This window comes from Amborella trichopoda, chromosome 6 (assembly GCF_054954075.1).
Source record: "Amborella trichopoda isolate Santa Cruz 75 chromosome 6, AtrichopodaSantaCruz75HAP2 v2.0, whole genome shotgun sequence".
Classification (NCBI taxonomy): Eukaryota; Viridiplantae; Streptophyta; class Magnoliopsida; order Amborellales; family Amborellaceae; genus Amborella; species Amborella trichopoda.
In genome coordinates this window covers 9713428-9735845 of record NC_142341.1, presented here as the reverse complement: position 1 = coordinate 9735845, position 22418 = coordinate 9713428, and the positions used below count along the sequence as shown (strand labels likewise).

At 36.7% G+C, this 22418-nt stretch overlaps 1 protein-coding gene and 1 long non-coding RNA gene across 3 annotated transcripts in view; both read right to left on the bottom strand.

Moving 5' to 3' along the window:
• Positions 1 to 1998: 1998 nt before the first annotated feature.
• On the bottom strand, positions 1999 to 12639 carry LOC110007629 (uncharacterized). 2 transcript variants are annotated; one of them, XR_016057685.1, is made up of 4 exons: positions 12163 to 12639; positions 10615 to 11971; positions 8472 to 8554; positions 1999 to 2238 (listed from the first exon to the last, which is right to left on the bottom strand). It is a non-coding gene; the product is annotated as an uncharacterized LOC110007629 (long non-coding RNA). The 2 variants fall into 2 exon arrangements; XR_016057684.1 differs by lacking the exon at positions 8472 to 8554.
• A 3932-nt stretch (positions 12640 to 16571) lies between these two features.
• The window catches only part of LOC18438043 (agamous-like MADS-box protein AGL11), a 53891-nt gene continuing 48044 nt past the window's right edge, over positions 16572 to 22418 (bottom strand). Inside the window, exons 3-7 of the mRNA XM_011626561.3 lie at positions 21159 to 21220; positions 20954 to 21053; positions 20780 to 20821; positions 17344 to 17385; positions 16572 to 17039 (exon numbers count right to left, since the gene is read on the bottom strand). Of these exons, the coding sequence (XP_011624863.1) occupies positions 16977 to 17039; positions 17344 to 17385; positions 20780 to 20821; positions 20954 to 21053; positions 21159 to 21220 (309 nt within the window). The 3' untranslated portion in view covers positions 16572 to 16976. The remainder of the gene's footprint in view (positions 17040 to 17343; positions 17386 to 20779; positions 20822 to 20953; positions 21054 to 21158; positions 21221 to 22418) is intronic.

Here is a 22418-nt window from a genome sequence, read left to right as displayed (position 1 = left end):
CACTAGACGGCGATAGCGACCAGGATCATAAAGGAGATCGTCATCAGTGGCAGTAAGACGAATGTGTTGGTCCATGGGAAAAGCAACGGGTTTTGCATCTGTGAGTCCAGCTTCGACGAAAATATCAAGAACACATTTTATTTGATTAATAAAGTTTCCTCTTTGGGAATGGGTGACTTCTATGCCCAGAAAAAATTTCAAGACTCCCAAATCCTTAATACCGAATTTGGAGTGAAGAAACCATTTTAACAACAAAATGAATATGGTATTGTTGCCAGTGATGATAGTATCATCGACATAAACCAGGAGAACAATGAAAGTCTTTCCAACAGCTAAGGTGAATAGTGAATAATCTGCAACAAACTGCATTACAAAGTGGAAGAAAACTTGTCAAACCATCGCCAAGAAGCTGGCTTGAACCCATATAATGATTTGCTACGTCGATAAACTCGAGTCTCCCCCTTTCAAGCAAACCCTGGTGGAATTTGCATGTAAACCTCCTTATGCAAATTTCCATGCAAGAAAGAATTGTACACATCGAGCTGATAGAGGGGTTATCTTCTGATGGATGCAAGAGTAAGTACACACCGCACAGTGACCAGCTTTGCAACTGGTGCAAATGTCTCATGATAGTCAAGCCCTTTGACCTGTGTATATCCTTTGGCTACAAGGCGAGTTTTGTACTGTTCAACGGTTCCATCGACCTTGTATTTAATTTTATATACGCACTTGCATCCAATGGATTTCTTGCCAGGAGGCAGACACTACAATGTCCAAGTATTGTTTTGTTGTAATGCATCAATTTCAGCTTCAATTCCTACTTTCCAATGGGGAAACTGGTCAAGGACTTGGGTTCTTCTTGAGAAGATATAGCTTGAAGAAAGGTAAAATGTGGTGGCGAGAATTTGGCATACGAAACAAAATTGGAAACAGGGTAACAAGTACCTGTCGAAGAGCCTTGTGTCGTGGGTGAAGTTGTCGTGACTTCTTGATGGACCATAAAGCAAACGAAATCCTTATAATGTGTTGGCATGTTACGAACACATGTGGGTTGTCTAGGTTCATTCATTGATGTTTCTTGTTGTGGTTCTAGTGTCGGTACATGAGGATATGTGATAGGAGCAGGATTAGGAATACGATCGGATTCGAAGTTAAACATAACATTGTCTGCTATGGGTAGAGCTACTATTGTGGTTGCCTTAGGCTCTTGTTGTGATAATTCACGAAAAGTGAATCTGTCTTCTACAAAAGACACATCTCTTGATGTGAATATTTTGCGGGTTTCAAGATCAAGAACGCGGTACCCACGTTGTGCAAAGGATAGCCTATGAAAACACAACGAGATACTCTGGGAGCAAATTTGTGTCTGCCCGGCGCATGATTGTGAGCATAACAAAGACAACCAAATACCCGTAAATGAGCGTAGGATAGCTTGGAGTCGAGAAGGACCTCATGAGGGGTTCGACCAAACAATTTAGGTGTAGGTAAGATATGTGGCAGTGAACACACATTCAACGGTAAGTTGGCTTGGAAGCGTAAGGTGCGGGTTACTTCCAACAAGTGACGGTGCTTGCGTTTAGCCACCCCATTTGTTGAGGGGTGTTGACACAAGTCTGTTGATAATGGATGCCCTGCGTTAGAAAAAAATTATGCATATCTAGAGACAAGAACTCAGTCCCATTGTCAGTTCAAATTTGTTGAACCTGGCATTGGAATTGAGTTTTTACCATGGCGCAAAAAGATTTTAAAAAATATGCCATTTCAGACTTATAATGAATCAGATAAACCCATGTGTAATGTGAATGATCATCAACAATAGTAAGAAAGTAATGCGCCCCTGAAAGATATGCAGTTTTATAACCCCCCTAGATATCATAATAAATCAATTTAAATGGTTCGAAACATCTATTAGTATTAGTGGAAAAAGGTAACCTTTTTTGTTTTGCCAAATGGCACACATCACAATTATTCAAACAAAAACATAAATTAGCAAAATCAGGAGACCAACAAGAAAGTCGCTGCATAGATTGGTGACCTAACCGCTGGTGCCATATGTCACACCCCATGAATTTACAATACTATTATTCCTGAGATGTGACGGACAAAACATATATACATCTATTGATAGGACAAATTTACAGTGGCGAGGTCTTACATAGTAAATAAAGAAAGCTACCACAACAACAGTATCTTCCAAGGTTGATCTTGACTAGCACTCAAAATGAATCCATAGTTATCCTGAAAAAATGTTTACCATAGTTTGATGAGTTTGGCTACTCAATAAGTGATCATCATAATCCCAAAAATAATCGTGATTGAAAGATATCAATATTTTCCAAAATGAGATCTATTAACAGAAATGCATCAACAGTTTCACTTTCAATAAATGCATAATTAAGTATAATCCGAGTAATTGAAATGCTTATAACACTTTTAACGGCAGTACATAATTCAAAGGATTTCACAAAATACCCTACTGGCATCTCAAGTAGGTCACCTATATACCCCATCAGCGTCCTGATGGGTCCACTTAATCCCTATCGGCGTCCCAGATAGGTCCACTTAATCCCTGCAGGTCCACTTATACCTCACCGACGTACCGGATGAGTCCACTTAATCCCTACCGGCGTCCCAGATAGGTCCACTTATACCTCACCGGCGAACCTGATGAGTCCACTTGCACACTTAAATTATTTCTAAATCTCTTTAAACATTCGAAAGCAGCAATATCATGTACTCAACATATCACTAAAATCATTAATATGAATTTCACTTAAACCATTAATAACAGTCAGTCTCTATAACATTTCAAAAATAACCAATCAAATATTTTGGGCTCAAATTTAGAAAGGTAGCAGTTTGTAAAGGCATTCTAGCATAATTGTCAATTTAATATGTATAGAAAAACTCTTATAAAAATTCAAGAATACGGAATTATCACAATTTATGGGATATCAATCCACAAATAAACATTTCACAACAATACTATAATCAATTGCAAAAATGTCAATTTTTTTTAAATAATAAGGCAGTCATTTGCATATGAATTTTACAATGTCTAAATATTCAAAACAGTAGAAAGAAATATCACAATTTTACTAAAAGCACAAATATCACATTTATTTCTAACAATAGACAAGAAAAATAAATAAATTTATTTTTCTAATTTACAGCATTCAAAATTTCTAACATAGATAAAATATCACAATTTTTATTAAAAAGATTATTTTTCAAGATAATGAGGTCACGTGCGCATAAAATTTATCGCGCCTAAAATTCATGATAATAAACAGAAATAATTATTTCATTTTATTTTTAAAAAGAATGGATTATTTTTCGAGACAATGAGGTCACTTACACACAAAACTGATAAAATAAAGATCCTAGACGGAAATATCACGATTTATTAAAAATAGACTATTTTTCAGAAAGACGATGTCACTTACCCACAAATGTTTGAGAGGAAGCTTCCGATAAAAAATTCGGTTCGAGAGAGGAGTTCACTGTGTTTCGACCAGAGAGAGAGAGATTTCAAAATTTTGTTTTAGGGTGGGAGTGCTCACATCCCCTATTTAAATTTTTATAACGTATTATTATATTATTTTATTACGCTCTACCTCATACCTGAGGTGTCGCGTTAAAAGTCTGCTTTTATCGTACGAAAACCACGTCCGCTAAAGGACGTTGCCAGCTGCAAGCAGCAGGAGGCAAAAGCAGGCAAAAGAAAAAGTAAAGGCAAAGGCAAAATCTTTTGAAAATAGTGATGGTCCTCAAGGACCATCATATTCAAACAGAACATCACCTATTTAAAAGCATATTTTCTCCTTTTTTTTTTTTTTTTTTTTTTTTTTGAAATTTTAGGATTGTTACATTCTTCGCTCCTTAAAGAAATTTAGTCCTCTAAATTTGTGTACCTGATTACTGAAAAAGATAGGGGTATTTTTCTCTGATTTCGTCTTCTCGTTCTCAAGTCGACTCTTCTTGAATGGTACTGCCATAATACACGGACTAAAGGAATCTCCTTGTTACGCAACACTTGCACCCTTCTATCCAGTATCAAAATTGGCTGCTCAATGAAGGATAGGTCCTTCCTGATCGGTAAAGGTTCATATTTTAAGATATGGGACGGGTCGGGCTGATATTTTCGTAGTGAAGATACATGAAAGACATTATGGACATTTACCAATTCGGGTGGTAAGGCAAGTCTATAAGCGACACCTCCGATTCTTTCCAGGATTTTAAATGGTCCGATGTAACGTGGACTCAACTTTCCTTTCTTGCCGAATCTCATAATGCCCTTTATTGGTGAGATTTTTAGGAAAACTCGATCACCTTTCTCAAATTCAAGATCTCTCATTCGGTTATCGGCATAACTCTTTTGCCAACACTGAGCTGTCCTGAGCCTTTCACGAATTAATGTTATTTTATCTGTGGTTATCTGGACAATTTCTGGTCCCAAAAGCTTTCTTTCACCAACCTCGTTCCAACATATGGGTGACCTGCATTTTCTTCCATACAGGGCTTCATATGGTGCCATCTGAATACTGGCTTGGAAGCTATTATTATAAGCAAACTCAATCAGGGGTAAATGGTCATCCCAGCTTCCTGTAAGGTCAATAACACAGGCCCTCAGCATATCTTCCAAGGTTTGGATGGTCCTCTCCGATTGTCCATCAGTTTGGGGGTGAAAGGCAGTACTAAAGGCGAGTCTCGTCCCCATGGCTGACTGTAGTCTAGCCCAAAATTTAGAAGTAAACCGAGTATCCCTGTCCGATACAATACTGACAGGAACTCCATGCAACCGCACTATTTCCTTAATGTACAGTTGAGCCAGTCGATCCAAAGTGTACGTCGTGCGAATCAGTAGAAAGTGGGCAGCTTTGGTTAACCGGTCCACAATGACCCAAATGCTATCATGTCCTGAATTTGTTCTAAGCAAGCCAGAGACAAAATCCATAGAGATGTGCTCCCATTTCCATTCTGGCACCTGTAAAGGCTGCAACAACCCAGCGGGCCTTTGATGTTCAGCTTTTACTTGCTGGCATGTTAGGCATTTAGACACAAATAGTGCTACCTCTTTTTTCATATTATTCCACCAAAAGGTTTTCTTCAGATCCTGATACATTTTAATACTTCCGGGATGTATTGTATAACGAGAATAATGTGCTTCTTCTAAGATAGCTTTCTTTACACTCTCATCATTCGGGACACAAACCCGACCTTTGAATCTTAGCAAATCCTCACTACATATAGAGAATTCATCTCTCTTTCCTTGCTTCACCTCTTCTATAATTGTTATAAGCTGATGGTCTTTCTTTTGTGCCAATCGAATTTGTTGGATTAATTGGGGTTCCGCCTTAATATTGGCAATCATACTTACCATACCATTAATGGACAGAGTTGGATGCCAATCCACTATTTCCTCTAACAATCGCATTTCTTGGATCATTAGATGAGCTAAGACTCCCGTAGATTTTCTACTTAGAGCGTCGGCCACAACGTTAGCTTTTCCTGAATGATAATGGATTGTACAATCATAATCTTTTAAGAAATCCATCCATCTTATCTACCGCATATTTAAATCTTTCTGAGAGAAAAGGTATTTCAAACTCTTATGATCCATGTATATTACGAATTGCTCACCATATAGATAATGCCTCCATATTTTTAAAGCGAATACTATTGCGGCTAGCTCCAAATCATGAATTGGATATTTTTTCTCATATTCTTTCAACTGTCTGGATGCATATGCCACTACTTTCCCATATTGCATTAAGACACAGCCCAAACCTTTATGTGAAGCATCACTATAAATCACAAATCCCCCACTCCCCTCAGGAATAGTTAAATAGGTGCTGAAGTTAATCGAACTTTTAGTTCTTGAAAACTCTCCTCACATTCACTTGTCCACTCAAATTTGACATTTTTCTGTGTCAATCGAGTCAATGGGATTGCGATTCGAGAAAATCCTTCTACAAATTTTCTGTAATATCCTGCCAATCCCAAAAAGCTTCGAACTTCAGTCACACTACTTGGTTGTTTCCAATTAACAACGGCTTCAACCTTTGAAGGATTACCTTCTTTTGATATGAGATGTCCTAAAAATGTCACTTGTTCAAGCCAAAATTCACATTTACTAAGTTTGGCATACAATTTCTTCTCTCTTAATATTTGCAATACCATTCTTACATGCTGCTCATGTTCCTTCTGATTCTTGGAATAAATTAAAATATCATTGATGAATACCACAATAAATTTATCCAAAAAGGGCTTAAAGATCCGATTCATCAAATCCATAAATGCAGCTGGTGCATTGGTTAATCCAAACGGCATGACTAAAAATTCATAATAGCCATACCTTGTTCTGAAAGCTGTCTTGAGTACATCTTCACTTTTAATCTTAAGCTGATGGTATCCAGATCTAAGATCAATTTTTGAAAACACTTGTGATCCTTGTAATTGATCAAATAAATCATCAATTCTAGGTAATGGATACTTATTTTTCACTGTCACTTGGTTCAACTGTCTATAATCAATACACAATCTCATAGTCCCATCTCTCTTTTTGACAAACAGTACTGGAGCACCCCAAGGTGACACACTGGGCCTGATAAAACCTTTATCTAATAATTCTTCCAATTGTTGTTTCAGTTCTTTAAGTTCTGCAGGAGCCATTCTGTAAGGTGCCTTAGAAATTGGTGCTACCCCTGGCAATAATTCAATGGAGAATTCAATTTCCCTATCAGGCGGTAATCCTGGCAATTCTTCAGAAAAAAAGTCGGGAAATTCTCGGATAACCGGAGTGGTATCCAAATTTATTTCTTCCTTCCTATCTTCTTTGATATAGGCAAGAAAGCCTTGACACCCTTTTCGAAGGAGGCGATTAGCTCGAATACAAGAGATTAAATATGATGGGGAGTCTTCTTTGACACCATTGAAGTAAAATACTGGTTGATTCGGAATACTAAAGGTAACAATTTTCTTATAACAATCAATACTTGCATGGTATGCAGAGAGCCAATCCATGCCTAAGATTACATCAAAATCTTGAATTTCCAGGAGTATTAAATCAACCAACAGTTCCTTTTCTTCTATCTTTATTACACATGATTTGTACATTATATTGGTGTTAATTGAATCTCCCATCGGTGTGGCTACCTCTAGAATGTATTCTAATTGTTCTGGTTCTACCTATAAGTGGCATGCAAAGTGTTGTGACACAAATGAATGAGTAGATCCAGGATCAATCAAAACATGAGCTACTTTTTGGAAGATAGTAAGAGTACCTTGGATCATTGATTTTGAGGCATGAGCGTCTTGCTCGGTAATCACAAATACTCTTCCCTTCATCTGAGGCTTCGGAGCTATCTCTCCCTGCTTTGGAAGCTGTTGTGTCTGTAAGTTAGGACATTGTTTAATCTGGTGTCCCAATTTTTCACATTTAAAACAGGCTCCGGTATTCCAATAACAAGGGCTTGATCCATGATTTTTCCCATATTTTCTACATGGTTCTATTGGGTTTTGAAATGACGAGGGCCTTGGCTTCTTGTTTGGCCTTTCAAACTGTTGTCGATTAGATGATGTAGGTCTAACATGACTGTTCTGATTTTTCGTCTTTTGGTAATCTTCAAAATCTTTTTCGACAATTTGGGCACGACCCACTATTTCAGCATAAGTTCTTAATTTCAAGACTGATATTCTGCTTCTAATAGCTGGCCTGAGACCCCTTTCAAATTTCTTCACCTTTCTTGCCTCATTATTAATCATATGTGGTGCAAACCTAGCCAATTCAGTAAACTTGGCCTCGTACTGTGCTACTGTCTTATTTCCTTGGATTAATTCTAAAAATTCCATTTCTTTTTGGTCTCGAATAAAATCTGGGAAATATTTTTCATTAAATGGCTCTCGAAATACTTCCCAAGTCAAGGTTTTATTTTCTTTGACCAATACTCCTTTTGCCATTCGCCACCAGTGTTGTGCCTCACCTTCTAACATAAAAACTGCCAAGGCCACCTTCCTATCATCAGGACATTCCATAACCTCGAATATTTTTTCCAGTTACATAATCCATCCCTCGGCTTCCAGTGGGTTTACAGCACCCTTAAAAGAAGGTGGGTTTAATTTCTTAAATTGTTCGATATTGCTCCCACCATTTCCTGTAACTGACTGCCTGGGTGAATTGTTGTTTTCCATCTGATGTTGCATTAGAGCAACCATATTTTCCAAAGCTTTGTGAATTCCTTCCATATTGGCTTCAGCTATTCTGGATCCTGACTTTATCCCGGTCTGTACACACAATAAATGTGATTTTAAGTAAATTCTTTTTAAATTTCCTAAGGATCTTAAACCTATTGCTCTGATACCATAATTGTCACACCCCAAGAATTTACAATACTATTATTCCTGAGATGTGACGGACAAAACATATATACATCTATTGATAGGACAAATTTACAGTGGCGAGGTCTTACATAGTAAATAAAGAAAGCTAGCACAACAACAGTATCTTCCAAGGTTGATCTTGACTAGCACTCAAAATGAATCCGTAGTTATCCTGAAAAAATGTTTACCATAGTTTGATGAGTTTGGCTACTCAGTAAGTGATCATCATAATCCTAAAAATAATCATGATTGAAAGATATCAATATTTTTCAAAATGAGATCTATTAACAGAAATGCATCAACAGTTTCACTTTCAATAAATGCATAATTAAGTATAATCCGAGTAATTGAAATGCTTATAACACTTTTAACGGCAGTACATAATTCAAAGGATTTCACAAAATACCCTACTGGCGTCCCAAGTAGGTCACCTATATACCCCATCAGCGTCCTGATGGGTCCACTTAATCCCTATCGGCGTCCCAGATAGGTCCACTTAATCCCTGCAGGTCCACTTATACCTCACCGGCGTACCGGATGAGTCCACTTAATCCCTACCGGCGTCCCAGATAGGTCCACTTATACCTTACCGACGAACCGGATGAGTCTACTTGCACACTTAAATTATTTCTAAATCTCTTTAAACATTCGAAAGCAGCAATATCATGTACTCAACATATCACTAAAATCATTAATATGAATTTCACTTAAACCATTAATAACAGTCAGTCTCTATAACATTTCAAAAATAACCAATCAAATATTTTGGGCTCAAATTTAGAAAGGTAGCAGTTTGTAAAGGCATTCTAGCATAATTGTCAATTTAATATGTATAGAAAAACTCTTATAAAAATTCAAGAATACGGAATTATCACAATTTATGGGATATCAATCCACAAATAAACATTTCACAACAATACTATAATCAATTGCAAAAATGTCAATTTTTTTTAAATAATAAGGCAGTCATTTGCATATGAATTTTACAATGTCTACATATTCAAAACAGTAGAAAGAAATATCACAATTTTACTAAAAGCACAAATATCACATTTATTTCTAACAATAGACAAGAAAAATAAATAAATTTATTTTTCTAATTTACAGCATTCAAAATTTCTAACATAGATAAAATATCACAATTTTTATTAAAAAGATTATTTTTCAAGATAATGAGGTCACGTGCGCATAAAATTTATCGCGCCTAAAATTCATGATAATAAACAGAAATAATTATTTCATTTTATTTTTAAAAAGAATGGATTATTTTTCGAGACAATGAGGTCACTTACACACAAAACTGATAAAATAAAGATCCTAGACGGAAATATCACTATTTATTAAAAATAGACTATTTTTCAGAAAGACGATGTCACTTACCCACAAATGTTTGAGAGGAAGCTTCCGATAAAAAATTCGGTTCGAGAGAGTTCACTGTGTTTCGACCAGAGAGAGAGAGATCTCAAAATTTTGTTTTAGGGTGGGAGTGCTCACATCCCCTATTTAAATTTTTATAACGTATTATTATATTATTTTATTACGCTCTACCTCATACCTGAGGTGTCGCGTTAAAAGTCTGCTTTTATCGTACGAAAACCACGTCCGCTAAAGGACGTTGCCAGCTGCAAGCAGCAGGAGGCAAAAGCAGGCAAAAGAAAAAGTAAAGGCAAAGGCAAAATCTTTTGAAAATAGTGATGGTCCTCAAGGACCATCATATTCAAACAGAACATCACCTATTTAAAAGCATATTTTCTCCTTTTTTTTTTTTTTTTTTTTTTGAAATTTTAGGATTGTTGCACCATAGGACTGGGTTTTCTTTTTGAACAATTGACAAGGCTGATGGTAATGAGGGTTGGACGTGATGGTAATGGTAATGAACTTCACCCACTCCAATCCGCTTCTTCGTGGCAAGGTTATAAAATACATAGAAGGTTGGAAAAAAAATAGCAGCACAATTCATCGATTGGGTCAATTTGCTAATGGAAAGCAAGTTAAAATTAAATGATGGAGCATATAAAACCTCGGATAATCTCAAGCCAGAATTCAGGTAAATAGTTCATTTGTGTGTGATGGGTTGTGTGTGTCCGGTTGGCAATTTCACAGGTGACATGTTTGATATTGTGGTGGTGTCAAGAAGGAAAGAGAGTTGAGCTGTCATGTGATTTGATGCCCCTCTGTCAATAATTCAAGTATCAGGTGGTAACGTAGAATGTGCATGATAAGAAATAGTACCTGCGAGGTTGGTAGAGGTGGAAGAAGAATCAACTGAAGGTAGGCTTAACAGTTGTTTATATTGTGCAGCGGTAAGTCCTTGGAAACGAGAACAAGTTGTTGCGGCAACACTAAGCACCGCGCTAGATGCATTTCCATGGACTTGTGCGGGTCGTGACCTAGCATAAGTGTTCGCTCCTTGCCTCTGCATGAATTGTTTCTGCCTGTTCCAATTGGGTGGGTATTCGATGAGTTCAAAATAATGTGCCTTATTGTGGCCGATCGCTCCACAATGTTCACATTTTTCTTTGATTTTAACTTCGACTCCTCTTGTATCTTGTGAACCCAAGGGGTGACCAACTGCAAGAGTTGCCACATCTGGGGTGTTGGGAATCATTTGTAAAAATCGTCTCTTCTTTGCTTGACTAAGAATTGAGTAGGCTTTACCAACCGTTGGCAACAATTCCATAGCAAGAATTTGGCTCCAGATGGCCGTAAAGGACTCATGAAGCCCCATTAGAAATTGATATAGCTTCTCGTCTTCCTCATTTACGTTATTGGGTTCAGTGGTATAGGCTATCCCAATAAGTTTTAAGTGTGGAGTAATATTCGACAAGTGGATGTTGCTCCTGTTGCAATGTAGCTATGCATCTTTTGAGTTCAAACTTTCAAGGTGCATGGCTTTGAGAAAGCCTTTGCTCCAGGTCTAGTGATACGCCTCTTGTCACTTTAATGTAAATCACACTGTTCGAAAGAGGTTTTGAAAGTGTATTCACGATCCAAAGATGAATCATATCATTGCATTGTTGCCATAGTCTATACTTGGTGGAGCCAATGTTAGGTTCAGAGATCGTTCCATCAATAATTTATTTTTTGCACTTAAGGCTTTCCAAATAGCTCATCTCCAAGTAGAATAATTATCACCAACTAAAGGGTTCGTAACCAAAATAATACTTGGATTGTCTGAATGGCATAATAGAATGGTGAAGAAACTGTGATAATCTCGTTCGATGTATCAATTGCATCTTTGTCTCCATTGTTTGCCATTTGAAGGAGCTAAAACTTACTTATGCACAAAACCAACAATCAAAATCTTGCTCGTGTACTAAGAACTAGCGCAAAAACTTGCACAGACTCGTGCATGAATGCAGCGGCCAATCAATCAAACTTGCACAGACTCGTGTACAAACCTGCAATCACCGACTGCACACAAAACGTGCACAAACTCGTGCTAGATGTGTAAAAAGAAAAAAAACAACAACAAAACACGTAATCTTCTAGAGAGAGAAACAAAGAAAGAGGTAAGAGTTTGCAACATATCTGTAAACAAAAAGACACCATTGCTGCTAGATGTCAAATGTGCTAGTGATTTTAGTACCTAAAGAGAAAGAGAGTAGAGAGTGAGAGAATATCAACGAAAACCAAATAAGACAACTTGGTAGAAGATATATCGAGAGATAAAGAAAACCCTCTCTTGCAAACCATGTATCAATGGGCATGCAAATTTTGGACGGCAAGTGTTCACAGTGGAGCTTGCAGAGCAAAATACTACCTGGGGGCAAATCATACCAAGTAAATTTCTCTCTTCGGGCAAATCGTATCAGGCAAATTGCTCTCTTGGGGCAAACAAGCAAACAAGAGACCAAATTGGGCGTTTGGAACAGTTGGTAAATGCCCTTGGGAAACTGCTTGCAAACAACAGAGACTCAACTCCGTGGCTTGCAACAAGCAAACTGCTGCTTCCTTGGTACATGACCACCAGCTAGGGATGACAACTCCCTCTCTACGTTAAGCTTAGATCCGCTGCTCAAGAGACGAACAACAACCACTCTCTATGAAGCAGCAGCCTCAGAAGCAACTGCAAATTTGGTACAACGCAGGGTAAGAATGGCAAGGCAAATTTATCGATGAGATCATCCTCTGTTAGGTCAAAACCTCGGTGATAAAGACCGATCGATTGTCACCGAGCCATTGTCATAGATAGAGAAGACCATGAGCCCATATGAGAAGGCTCAGATACCATGTTATGACTTGGAAAATCGTATATTACAATCAATTGATTATTACAACATGATATATACAACTTGGTCATAGTTACTTCCAAAATTGTAGGGATCCTAATTTTGGAATGTACAACAAACTATCCTAATTTATAAGAAATACAACTTGTGATGTCAATCATAATCTACCACTACATAGAAAAATATAACATGTGATATCAATCATAATTCATAGTTATGATATCGCAATCCCAATCGTGATATCACAATCCCAATCGAACAATAAACTACCAAACAAAAGTTTGGAAATATGGCAATTTGCTCATGGATGAGAGACTTGAACCTTACTACATATTCATTACAACTTGTTTGCTCATGCACGACATCCTAATTACATATTAATTATCACACAACCACTTTTGTCCATTGTATTCTAAATTAGGGTGGCAATGGGTTGGGTATGGGTCCAGTCCAACTAGACCTAGACCTGTACCCGATGGGTCCAATTTAAACATGCCCGTACCCGGATAAACTTATAGATATGGTTCTAAATCCATGCAACTGAATTCAACGGAAACTTCAATGAAAATGAGAAAAGTACCATAATTTTCACAAATCTACCAACCTGATGACTCCTTCAATCCACTCCTACTCCTTCGATGAGAAGCTCCATTAAAACCTACCCTTATGTTACTCTTACTCTCTCTTCCTGTCTCCATTCCAACCACCATTGCTACTCCCTACGAGATTTATAGAAAGTCGATATTTTATAATTGTGGAGCAGTTCTTCTATTCACACGCTTGGGTGAAATCATAGGAGTATGGGATATGTCATCTTCACAAATAACCTCATAAAGAATTTAAAAACATTCAAATGATCTCTACATATCTTGAAAAAATTAACATCTTAAAACTGATGTGAGATTGTTCAATTTTTATATAGATTAATGGCACATTTGGTTCGAGTGAATATTTTCTAAAAAGTAGTTTATCTAAAAAAATTCTCTCATGTGGTTAAGTGTGATAATATTTTCATACCAATTGGTCTTAGTACATATTTTCACATCAATTGGCAACTAATTGATGTAAAAATATTCTCACACTTAACCACATGAAAATATTTTCTGAAAATTATTTTCACGCGAACCAAACGTGTCATAAGTGTTTAAGTATTTAATTTTGAGTGTGGCTTGTATAAAGTTGCAACTTTAAACAATCAAATTAAGGCACGCACTGTCAAATTTTATCATAAATACAATTTTTTGCCCATAATTCTTAAGACAACTTGATAATCTATTTTCATCTCTAAATATAAAAATTTAAACTCGAAAAATAGTTCAAATCAAGTAGATCTATAAACACTTGAAAATCTTGAAATTGGATAATCTAGATAATTTGTTGCAAGATACACTATTGTTAAGAATCAAAATCTTTTTGTCTCTTCATATTCATACATCGTGATGTCGAAATGATCAATAAGAGGATTCTCCAATACAAAACAACCTTCTATGATGGAATTTTGAGGTGCACCTTAATTCTATATTTTAAAGTTGCAACCTATGGGTGTAAGGAGCAGAGGCTTCCATAGCAGCTTCATCATGCTAGTTTGGGAGTTTCCTTCCAACAAATCTGTAGGGAGGGCAATGAATTAGCCAATGCATTGGCAAAAAAATGGGCGTCTCTTGATTCTTTGATTGTTCTTGATTATGTAACCTCTATATTGCAATCGTCCGTTCCTCTAGTGATATCAGAAATAAAATGATCGAATATTAACAAAAAAAAAAAAAAAAATGTGGAACCTTATATAGACTTTTTCTTTTAATTTTTTTAAACTTTTTAAATAATCATTTGATGTTTCTTAGGTGGATCCCAGAATTATAGATAGAAAAAAAGAATCATTCTAAATAGCTCTTTCATTTGAGGAGTAAGTACACAATGTACTCCCACAAGAGCATAGTGTACCCATGCTTTTGAAAAATAGTATTGAGAAGCCAATCTTGCAAAAGGGAAAATATATAATGAGATCATTTACCCTTGATACAAAGTGGTCACAATTAATCTTGACCATTAGATATAAAATTGGGTGGCTACATTTCTTTCATTGACCAAACTCAAAGTTCAAAAGAAATTTTCTCGAACTTTGTAACATACCCAAGTTATCAGATTTCACATGGACAATTATAAGTAATTGTAACATTCCTACCAATGGTAAATGATCTCATTGTATATATTCCCAAAGTAAAATCTTACGTTGTTTTGTAAGCTTCCATTGGACGGACCATTAGATACCACTAAATCCATTTCTGTATCACATTCCACTGGATCGATAACAAACACCACCAATTCTATGTTTTTTAATGTGTATACCGTGCTCCTTTAAGAGCACACCACATGATTACTCCTTCAATCACAAGGCCTATTTGGGAAGACTTTCAGTCCAAACGTTGGGGACCAGCTAAGAATCACTAGACGACTGTTTCTTTCTAATTCTTTCTAAAAGTAAAGATATTTAAGTTATCTAACACTTGGATCCCACTATTTTGAGACAGATGGAGTTGCAATTTGGAATTTTTTTTTTTTGGGATGTTCTTTCTTATCCAGGTTGTTTTATGGGTTGACGAGGTTATATACCTAAAATTTAGGGTCCTAAAACTTATTTTAGATTGAGTTTTACCTGAGGGAGTAGATAAACAATATGCTCCCACATGAGCATGTAACTTTGGTTTTCGTAACACGACTAAGGCAGGAACTATTATGCAATGCACTTTTCTATTGGATTTGTATCCTATGAAAAACCATCTATATCTAGCACAAAGTAACCATTGTCGCCACAAAACGTACAATAAACCGGCTTAGGGTATGGCACAAAGTCCAAGGAAATATCTTTCTTGAACTCTGAGACTAGTCAAAGGCACACCATTAGCCATCCGATTGTACATCTGATTGTTGAGGTTTATTGTAACCTCATTCTACCAAAGTTAAATGGTCTTAATGTATGCATTCTCATATATTTTCATTCGTTTTACAATACAAATCCCATAGAACCAATTTGGCTGAAAAACCAAAAAACAAATTTTGCTTTTATTAGGCAGTGATACTAGAGAATGGAGAACAGGAATGGCCTGCTCACTCTAAAGTTGTAAAACTTCCATACCACGTCGCCTCATCCAATATCTGACAGTATTTATTATTCGAAAAAATACTTGTGTATTTCAAAATAACATTATGATTTTGTGTGGTTTTCCTAAATTATATTTTGTAGAAATAGAAAAGTATAGATTTTTAGTCCCACATTGAAGAAAAGATTGTAGATTGAGCGGTATTTAAAGATGGGCATTTCTGTTCTATATTCTAAGTATAAAGGTGAGAATGGAGGTGCTTAAGCGGAGAACATGAAGTGGGCGACACGTACACACGTGCATGGGCAAGGACGAAAGCGCTTGTTGGCATACTTTACACTTCGCACGCTTGCATCGGCGCTTGAGATGCCCTTTACCCAAGTACGGGTTGGGCTCTAAGCCCAAAGTCTTTTTGCAAGCATTGCAAGTGTGGAAAATCCAACGGTCTCGTGCCATTGAAACGTTAAGGCACTTGAAGCTTATAGCAGCCTTGAGATGCATGTAACAGTTCACATCCAACGGTCACTAGCGGTGAAGAGATGGAAGTTTCAAACAACAGCCGTCGAGATTTAGAACGAGCATGTAACTTGTCATTGTTGGTAGTGCTTGCAACCACTCCCACAATAAATGTGTAGCCTTTCGGAGCTCTATAAAAGGGGTCATTTTTCCTATATGAAATATATTCTTTTTATTATCTTCCAGTGCACTTTTTCACATCATTATCTGCAAAATTCCATAGAGCATTACGGAAAACTCATCTCTCTCTACTCATTTTTTCTTTCTCTATACAACACAAGCCTCTGATCTACTATGGGCTTCAAGCTCGGGTACAAAGGGCTTTGGAATAGCAAAAGAAACCTTTTTGTTTTCATAAATCCCAAGGATGAATTGCCTTTATTTATAGCACATTTTTTATAATATCGAAGGGGGGCAAATATTGGCTTGAAATAGCGCTCCTGTGTTACCGAAAACTAGAAGGATTCAAGCTTTAATTTTTTTAATTTGAACTATCTTTTAGCCCATATCATGAGCATGACAGCTCTTGTTGTGCAGAAGAGACTTCATCCTCAACACACCTTAGATGATAGAGGTACACAAAGTCCCCTCCCCTAAAGAGTAACTAAATTTTTGTTAGTGTTTGCTAAAATAGATAGAGCTTGTTTCTTATCTTCACACTCCAATCCAGGGAGTACGTTAACTTAAAACGATTGTAGAGAGTCAAGTAACCTCAAATCAAATCAGATTGGATATCTCCATGGTCTAGTCATGGAAGGTTGATCAGCATTCCCAGCTCCAAGTCTTTAAGATCTTTGTCAACCTCCACCAGCTGTTCTCAATGTTCAAGGAAACATAATGGGGAATATATTCACTTTCGGATAATGGAAAAATAAATAGTCATAATTGTAACATATTGTTCAGTATGCTAGAAGTAACATCAGCCATCTGTTTATCAGCGAATAATGACTATTTTGAACTGTTCCCCACAAAAACTTCTCAAATGTCACTTGAGCGTACGAAGAGCAAATATCAACTGTTTGTTTTGCTCAATGGATGGCTGATTCTAGGACACTGAACAGAATGCTACAAACATCTTAGTCCAGATTCAGAAACACCATTCCTAAATATCTTACCTTTCTTTGAAGATGCATATTCTCATTATATAGAGCTTTGTGCTGCAAATTGATAAATCAAGAAACACTATTTATTTATACAATTAAATCTCTAAATTAGAGGGGATCAATATAGACAGTCAAATTGTTATGCGGGAAAGAAGAACGAGAAAACTGGTTAAGCTTTATATTTTTTACAAAGAAACCACAGGTTTTCACAAATTAAAAAAAAAAAAAAAACTACTAGGACTAATAAACCACTACTGAAGTTACCAAAATAATCCTTTAAATTATACAGTGGCTTATGCCCCTCCTTCTATACGTAATTTTCCTCGTACCAAGAACAATTATTTTAAAAACCTGAATCGGGTTGTGGATCACCTACCAATGATCTAGCATCAAACCGGGCGACCCAGATTTGTCAAATTGGTGATCAAATGAAATTTAAAAAAGAATGGGGGAAAAATTGTATAGGCCATCTTCCCTATGTTTCTTTGACGATTTCAGTTATTTTAATTTTAATCTGACTAAAATTGAGCTGAAAAGAAAAAAAAAAAAACCAAAATCGATGCCTTCCATTTCTGGGATTGGGACTCTTAAGTCCAAAAATCCATTATCAGATATATGTTAGATGATTGAATAGAGGATCAGACATGGAAAGAAATAGCTGAAGTTTACACCTCAATTTTATTGATTTGGAGCTTCTTTTTCTCCAATCTTGACTATTTTGAAGGCCACAAAAACCATAGCATCTCCCACTTTTCCTTTTATGGCCGGTATTGTAACTCAAATTCACTAGCTCTTAGTCCCATCCCCTGTGTATGCTTTAAAAAAGTACTCTCATTCAATCCTTTCAGCAAAAGATATCCCAGTATGGCATTCGTGGGAAAATTCTAGATATTGATACCACCGTTGTGAATGAGGTTCCATACATGATAATGTTCGGTCTTTATGTGGTTAGATTGCTTATGGAATCTCGGCTTCTTGGTTACACAAATAGCTGGCTGATTCTCACAATAGATCTGCACGGTGTCACATCTCAACTATGGAGATACCTTTTTAACAATATTACATCCTTGGACTCTTCACAACAGGACAAATGCTCAGATTCATTGTGGATATGGCCAGTGAGGCACTGATATCAGTTTTTATAAACACCAAGAAACAACTCCTCCATCAAGCAAAAAAGCCATCCCAATGTGGACCTCAGGTCATCCAGATTTCCTTGATAACCTGCATCTAAACAACCTCACACCCACACTTTCACCCTCCATAACGTAACAATGTAGTTTTCAGTCCCTTTGAGGTATCTTAGGATTCTTATTAGTAAATTCAGATGTTCTGAGCTCAGGTTGCCTAGGTGTTTGCTCACTAGCATAGTTGAGCTCAGATCGCATGCCCAGGATCACAAACATGAGAGATCAACTGATCTTGCGTACTGCACCTTCTCCATAAATTCTACCCCTGTTTTCTCCTTGAGCTCATAGCTCGGGTCAATTTGACTATCTACAAGTGCAATCACGGATATACAATTTTCATTGAAAACCTTTAATGGACCTTACTAAGAAACAAGGCCTAGGGCATCTAAATGGTGCAAGCAGCCCTGCTTCATATTATCTTGATCTTAAGAAGATACAATGCCTCACATAGGTCCTTCATTCACGATTTTGACATAGAAAATATTTTGTTTCATTTACAAGACCTAAAGAGTTACTAGCAATCAACATGTCATCCACATACATAGGCACGCACACATCATCACTCCCACTCACCTTAATCGTAGTTATTGGGAATGATAGCAAGGGGAGCTCCAAGATCAAAAGTGGGAACATAAGAGCGAGGGAGGCTTGAAGATAACTGAGGGAACAAGGTTTGTACACCAGTAGGTATCCCTACTATTAAGGGAGTGTGCTCTATAACTTCCCAGGAGTGATTCTAAATGAAATGGAATCGCTGTTCATCGAGCCTAGGATTGAGGCTCCTAAAGATCACTTATCCATGGTCTAATTCGAGAGCGAACTCTAATGAACAATATTTTAAGCAAGTTTCACTCTAAAATATTGCATATTTGGGCCCATAACAAAAATTGCCCACTTACTTATATTGATCTGCCTACATACGCATACAACCTCATTTTTGGTAGTAATCGGTTCGATTAGACGATTCCCAATCAAATATCAATTGTTAATTATGTTTAAGAATGTTACTAAAGATTGTTGTCAAAAAAGAAAAGCTAATGGAGTGTAGATCTCTAATTTTTTATGACCTACAAATTTCTAAAGCCTTGATTTTCTATGTATTTTACAGTTTACAACTTTACACATCTTGTGAATCGTGACTTGCAACTAGTTTCCATAAAAGGCAACAAGAGGGGGCAGGGGAAGAGAAGGAAGAAGATGGAAAGAGATAGAAAGATAGAAACTTTGTGGTTCCAATCAAGTAACGAGGTCGCGATCATTAGGCTTAACTTCTTGGGGCTAGTTCATTGGTCCTGTCCACCACTCAAAGGACTCCTACAAGTCGAGTATTGGTCACCTAAATTGAGCCACTCATGGGATTGCCTCATTGATGAGTGGCAAACTTGTTCCTGTTGCAAACTTGGAACATATTTCTTGTTTAAAAAATCCTGTTCCTGTTTAAGAACCCCAAACAAGTGGGGAAATTTTCCTAATTTGGCCCAATTAAAAACTCACATGAGTCAAAAGTTATAAATATTCATACTTGCTCTAGATTCCAAACTGACAACATGACTTTTTAGGAGAAAAAAATATCACTTATTTAGAACCCGAAACAACCAAGAATATTTAAGCCATTTAGCTAGTAGAGTAAACTACATGGAAAAATTACCAAATCTCCCCACTTATTTGGGGTTCAGAATAGGGGAAATCTGTGCATTTTCTAGCAATATAGTTGAGGATGTAACTAAGTGAAATAATTATTATAAAGTTATTACTTTGGTGGTATTTTAGTTAATTTAACCACTTTTATATGGTTTTACCATTTCATTGATGACTTGGTGTCACTTCCATATAATTTTATTTCATAAATAAATTACTCAATTTTACTAATGCACCATGTATAACTCCCCTTTTTTTTTTTTTTTTTAGAATGGTATACTTTCCTGCACAGTTGACGACATTTCCTAATTGTTTTCTATGACATTTAATGGATTTTTATTTACCAGCTGACGTTATTCTTATTCCTGAAAATGACACCAGCCATAAACTAGAGTGTTTGGGTAACATTGCTTATGGAGTACCTACTTTCCAGAAAATGATTTCTAGAGCACCTGAATTGGATATGCAGACAACTAGGTGATAGCTTGCCTAAATTCCATAGAACTAGTAGTTAGTTGTAAAAATGTTTAAAACCATAGGGGTATCTCAAAGTTTCCCAAAAAGTAATGCTTTTTAATCTGTAACTTCTACATAAGTACAGAATAAAAAATTCACTTCACCTCTCTTTTTAAAAGGCACGCGTGCTCAGAAAGTACTTGCCGCTGCAAAAAAAAAAAAAAATGCAAAATATAAGTAGCTGCCACCAAGTAGAATGACAAAGCAACAATTCATGGATACAAACATCGGCAAAACTTGTCTTTTGCAAAATCTTGTGTTACGAGTTAGTGCATTGCCTTTCTTAGACGAATTCGATCCTCGCCAGTCTTTAACTGTTTCTCGAGCTGCTTCAACTCCTTCATGCCTAGGGACATCAAATCTTCCCCAAGCAAATGCCTGAGGATGTCGACAGTGAAGGCAGGTCATACCAGCAGGGGATTGAGAGTCTACCTGGTCAACCTACGAGTTCTTTTTCGTAAAAGAGAGTTACAAGAAACTTACTTCTTTTTGCACTCCAACGTGTGAACTATTTCTTTCAACTTGTCCACTTCCTCTCTCCATAGCTATAACCACAAATATTACATTCAGGAGTTAAATATGAGGTAGACAATCAAACAAAAAGGTAAAACTTCAATCACAAGGGAAACGTATAATGCAATAGGTTTGATACAATATTTGAAACATAGAAACGGTTACGATGGCTTACCAAAATATGGGTAAACAACCATGATGGCCAAAGGGGATTCTAAAGTAAATAGTGAATGGTAAAATACTCATATTTTGTATCAAATATAAAAATAAACTTCAAAGGAGCCCTTCAACTTTGTCACCTTTTTTTTCATTGGGGTGGTGCAGCATGCGGCCCGGTGCTTAAGCACACGCAAGCCAAAGGTCTGGGCTTTACCAAGCCAGCTGGGGACCAGGGTTGGCCCAGCCGAGGCCCTTTTCATTGCCCCCTCGACTTTCAGTGTTTCAGTAGCAGATTTCAAATTTCAGACATAGTATTACAACATGAACTCCTTAGCAAATCAAGACCGAGAGCGAATCTATTGCATCCCCTACTTCACACATATTTCCTCAGTTTTTTGTTTATTCAAAAAGACAAACAACCATATAGAGGCAAAAACCCAAGATAAATGGATGCCACGTGTGAAAAAAATAGAGCATGATAAGATTCACTAATGTATATTATGACCTGCACACCAATTGCCACTACAGGTGAACCAAGTACCTTTTTTTTGTTTTGGTAAGAATAAATAGATTTAGGGGCTTATTTGTAGTTTATTTTAGGCAAGCAGAGTCTAAAAATGGAAATAGGCCCACTCAGTGCATGTAGTTCCCACGCTAGTGTGTTAAAATGAAAAAAGAAAAAAAAAAAATCCAATTCATTTAGTGGTCGACCCGAACTGGGCCTTGTGCTTAAATTCAATCATTACAGTATATTACTTCAACATGTAGAAAGTGCCATGAGTATGAATTGTGGTGTGAATTAATTGTCAAAAGGCTAAATGAACCACAATGAATTGTCAAAAGGCTAAATCAACAAGAGTGGTTCACGTCCCAAGGCATGAGGGCACAGAGAGAACTTTTTAGCTGGGTTGTGATTCAGGTGAGTCTAAATAAATCTATTCAAATTCCTAGGTCTTTTAGAATTCAGTTTTTACAAAATGAGATCTGAGAATCAATGTACATGAAAATATTTTCGAGTAAAAAATATACATGTAGAAAACAAACGCTAGGAGACAGCTAAGTCTGTTTTGC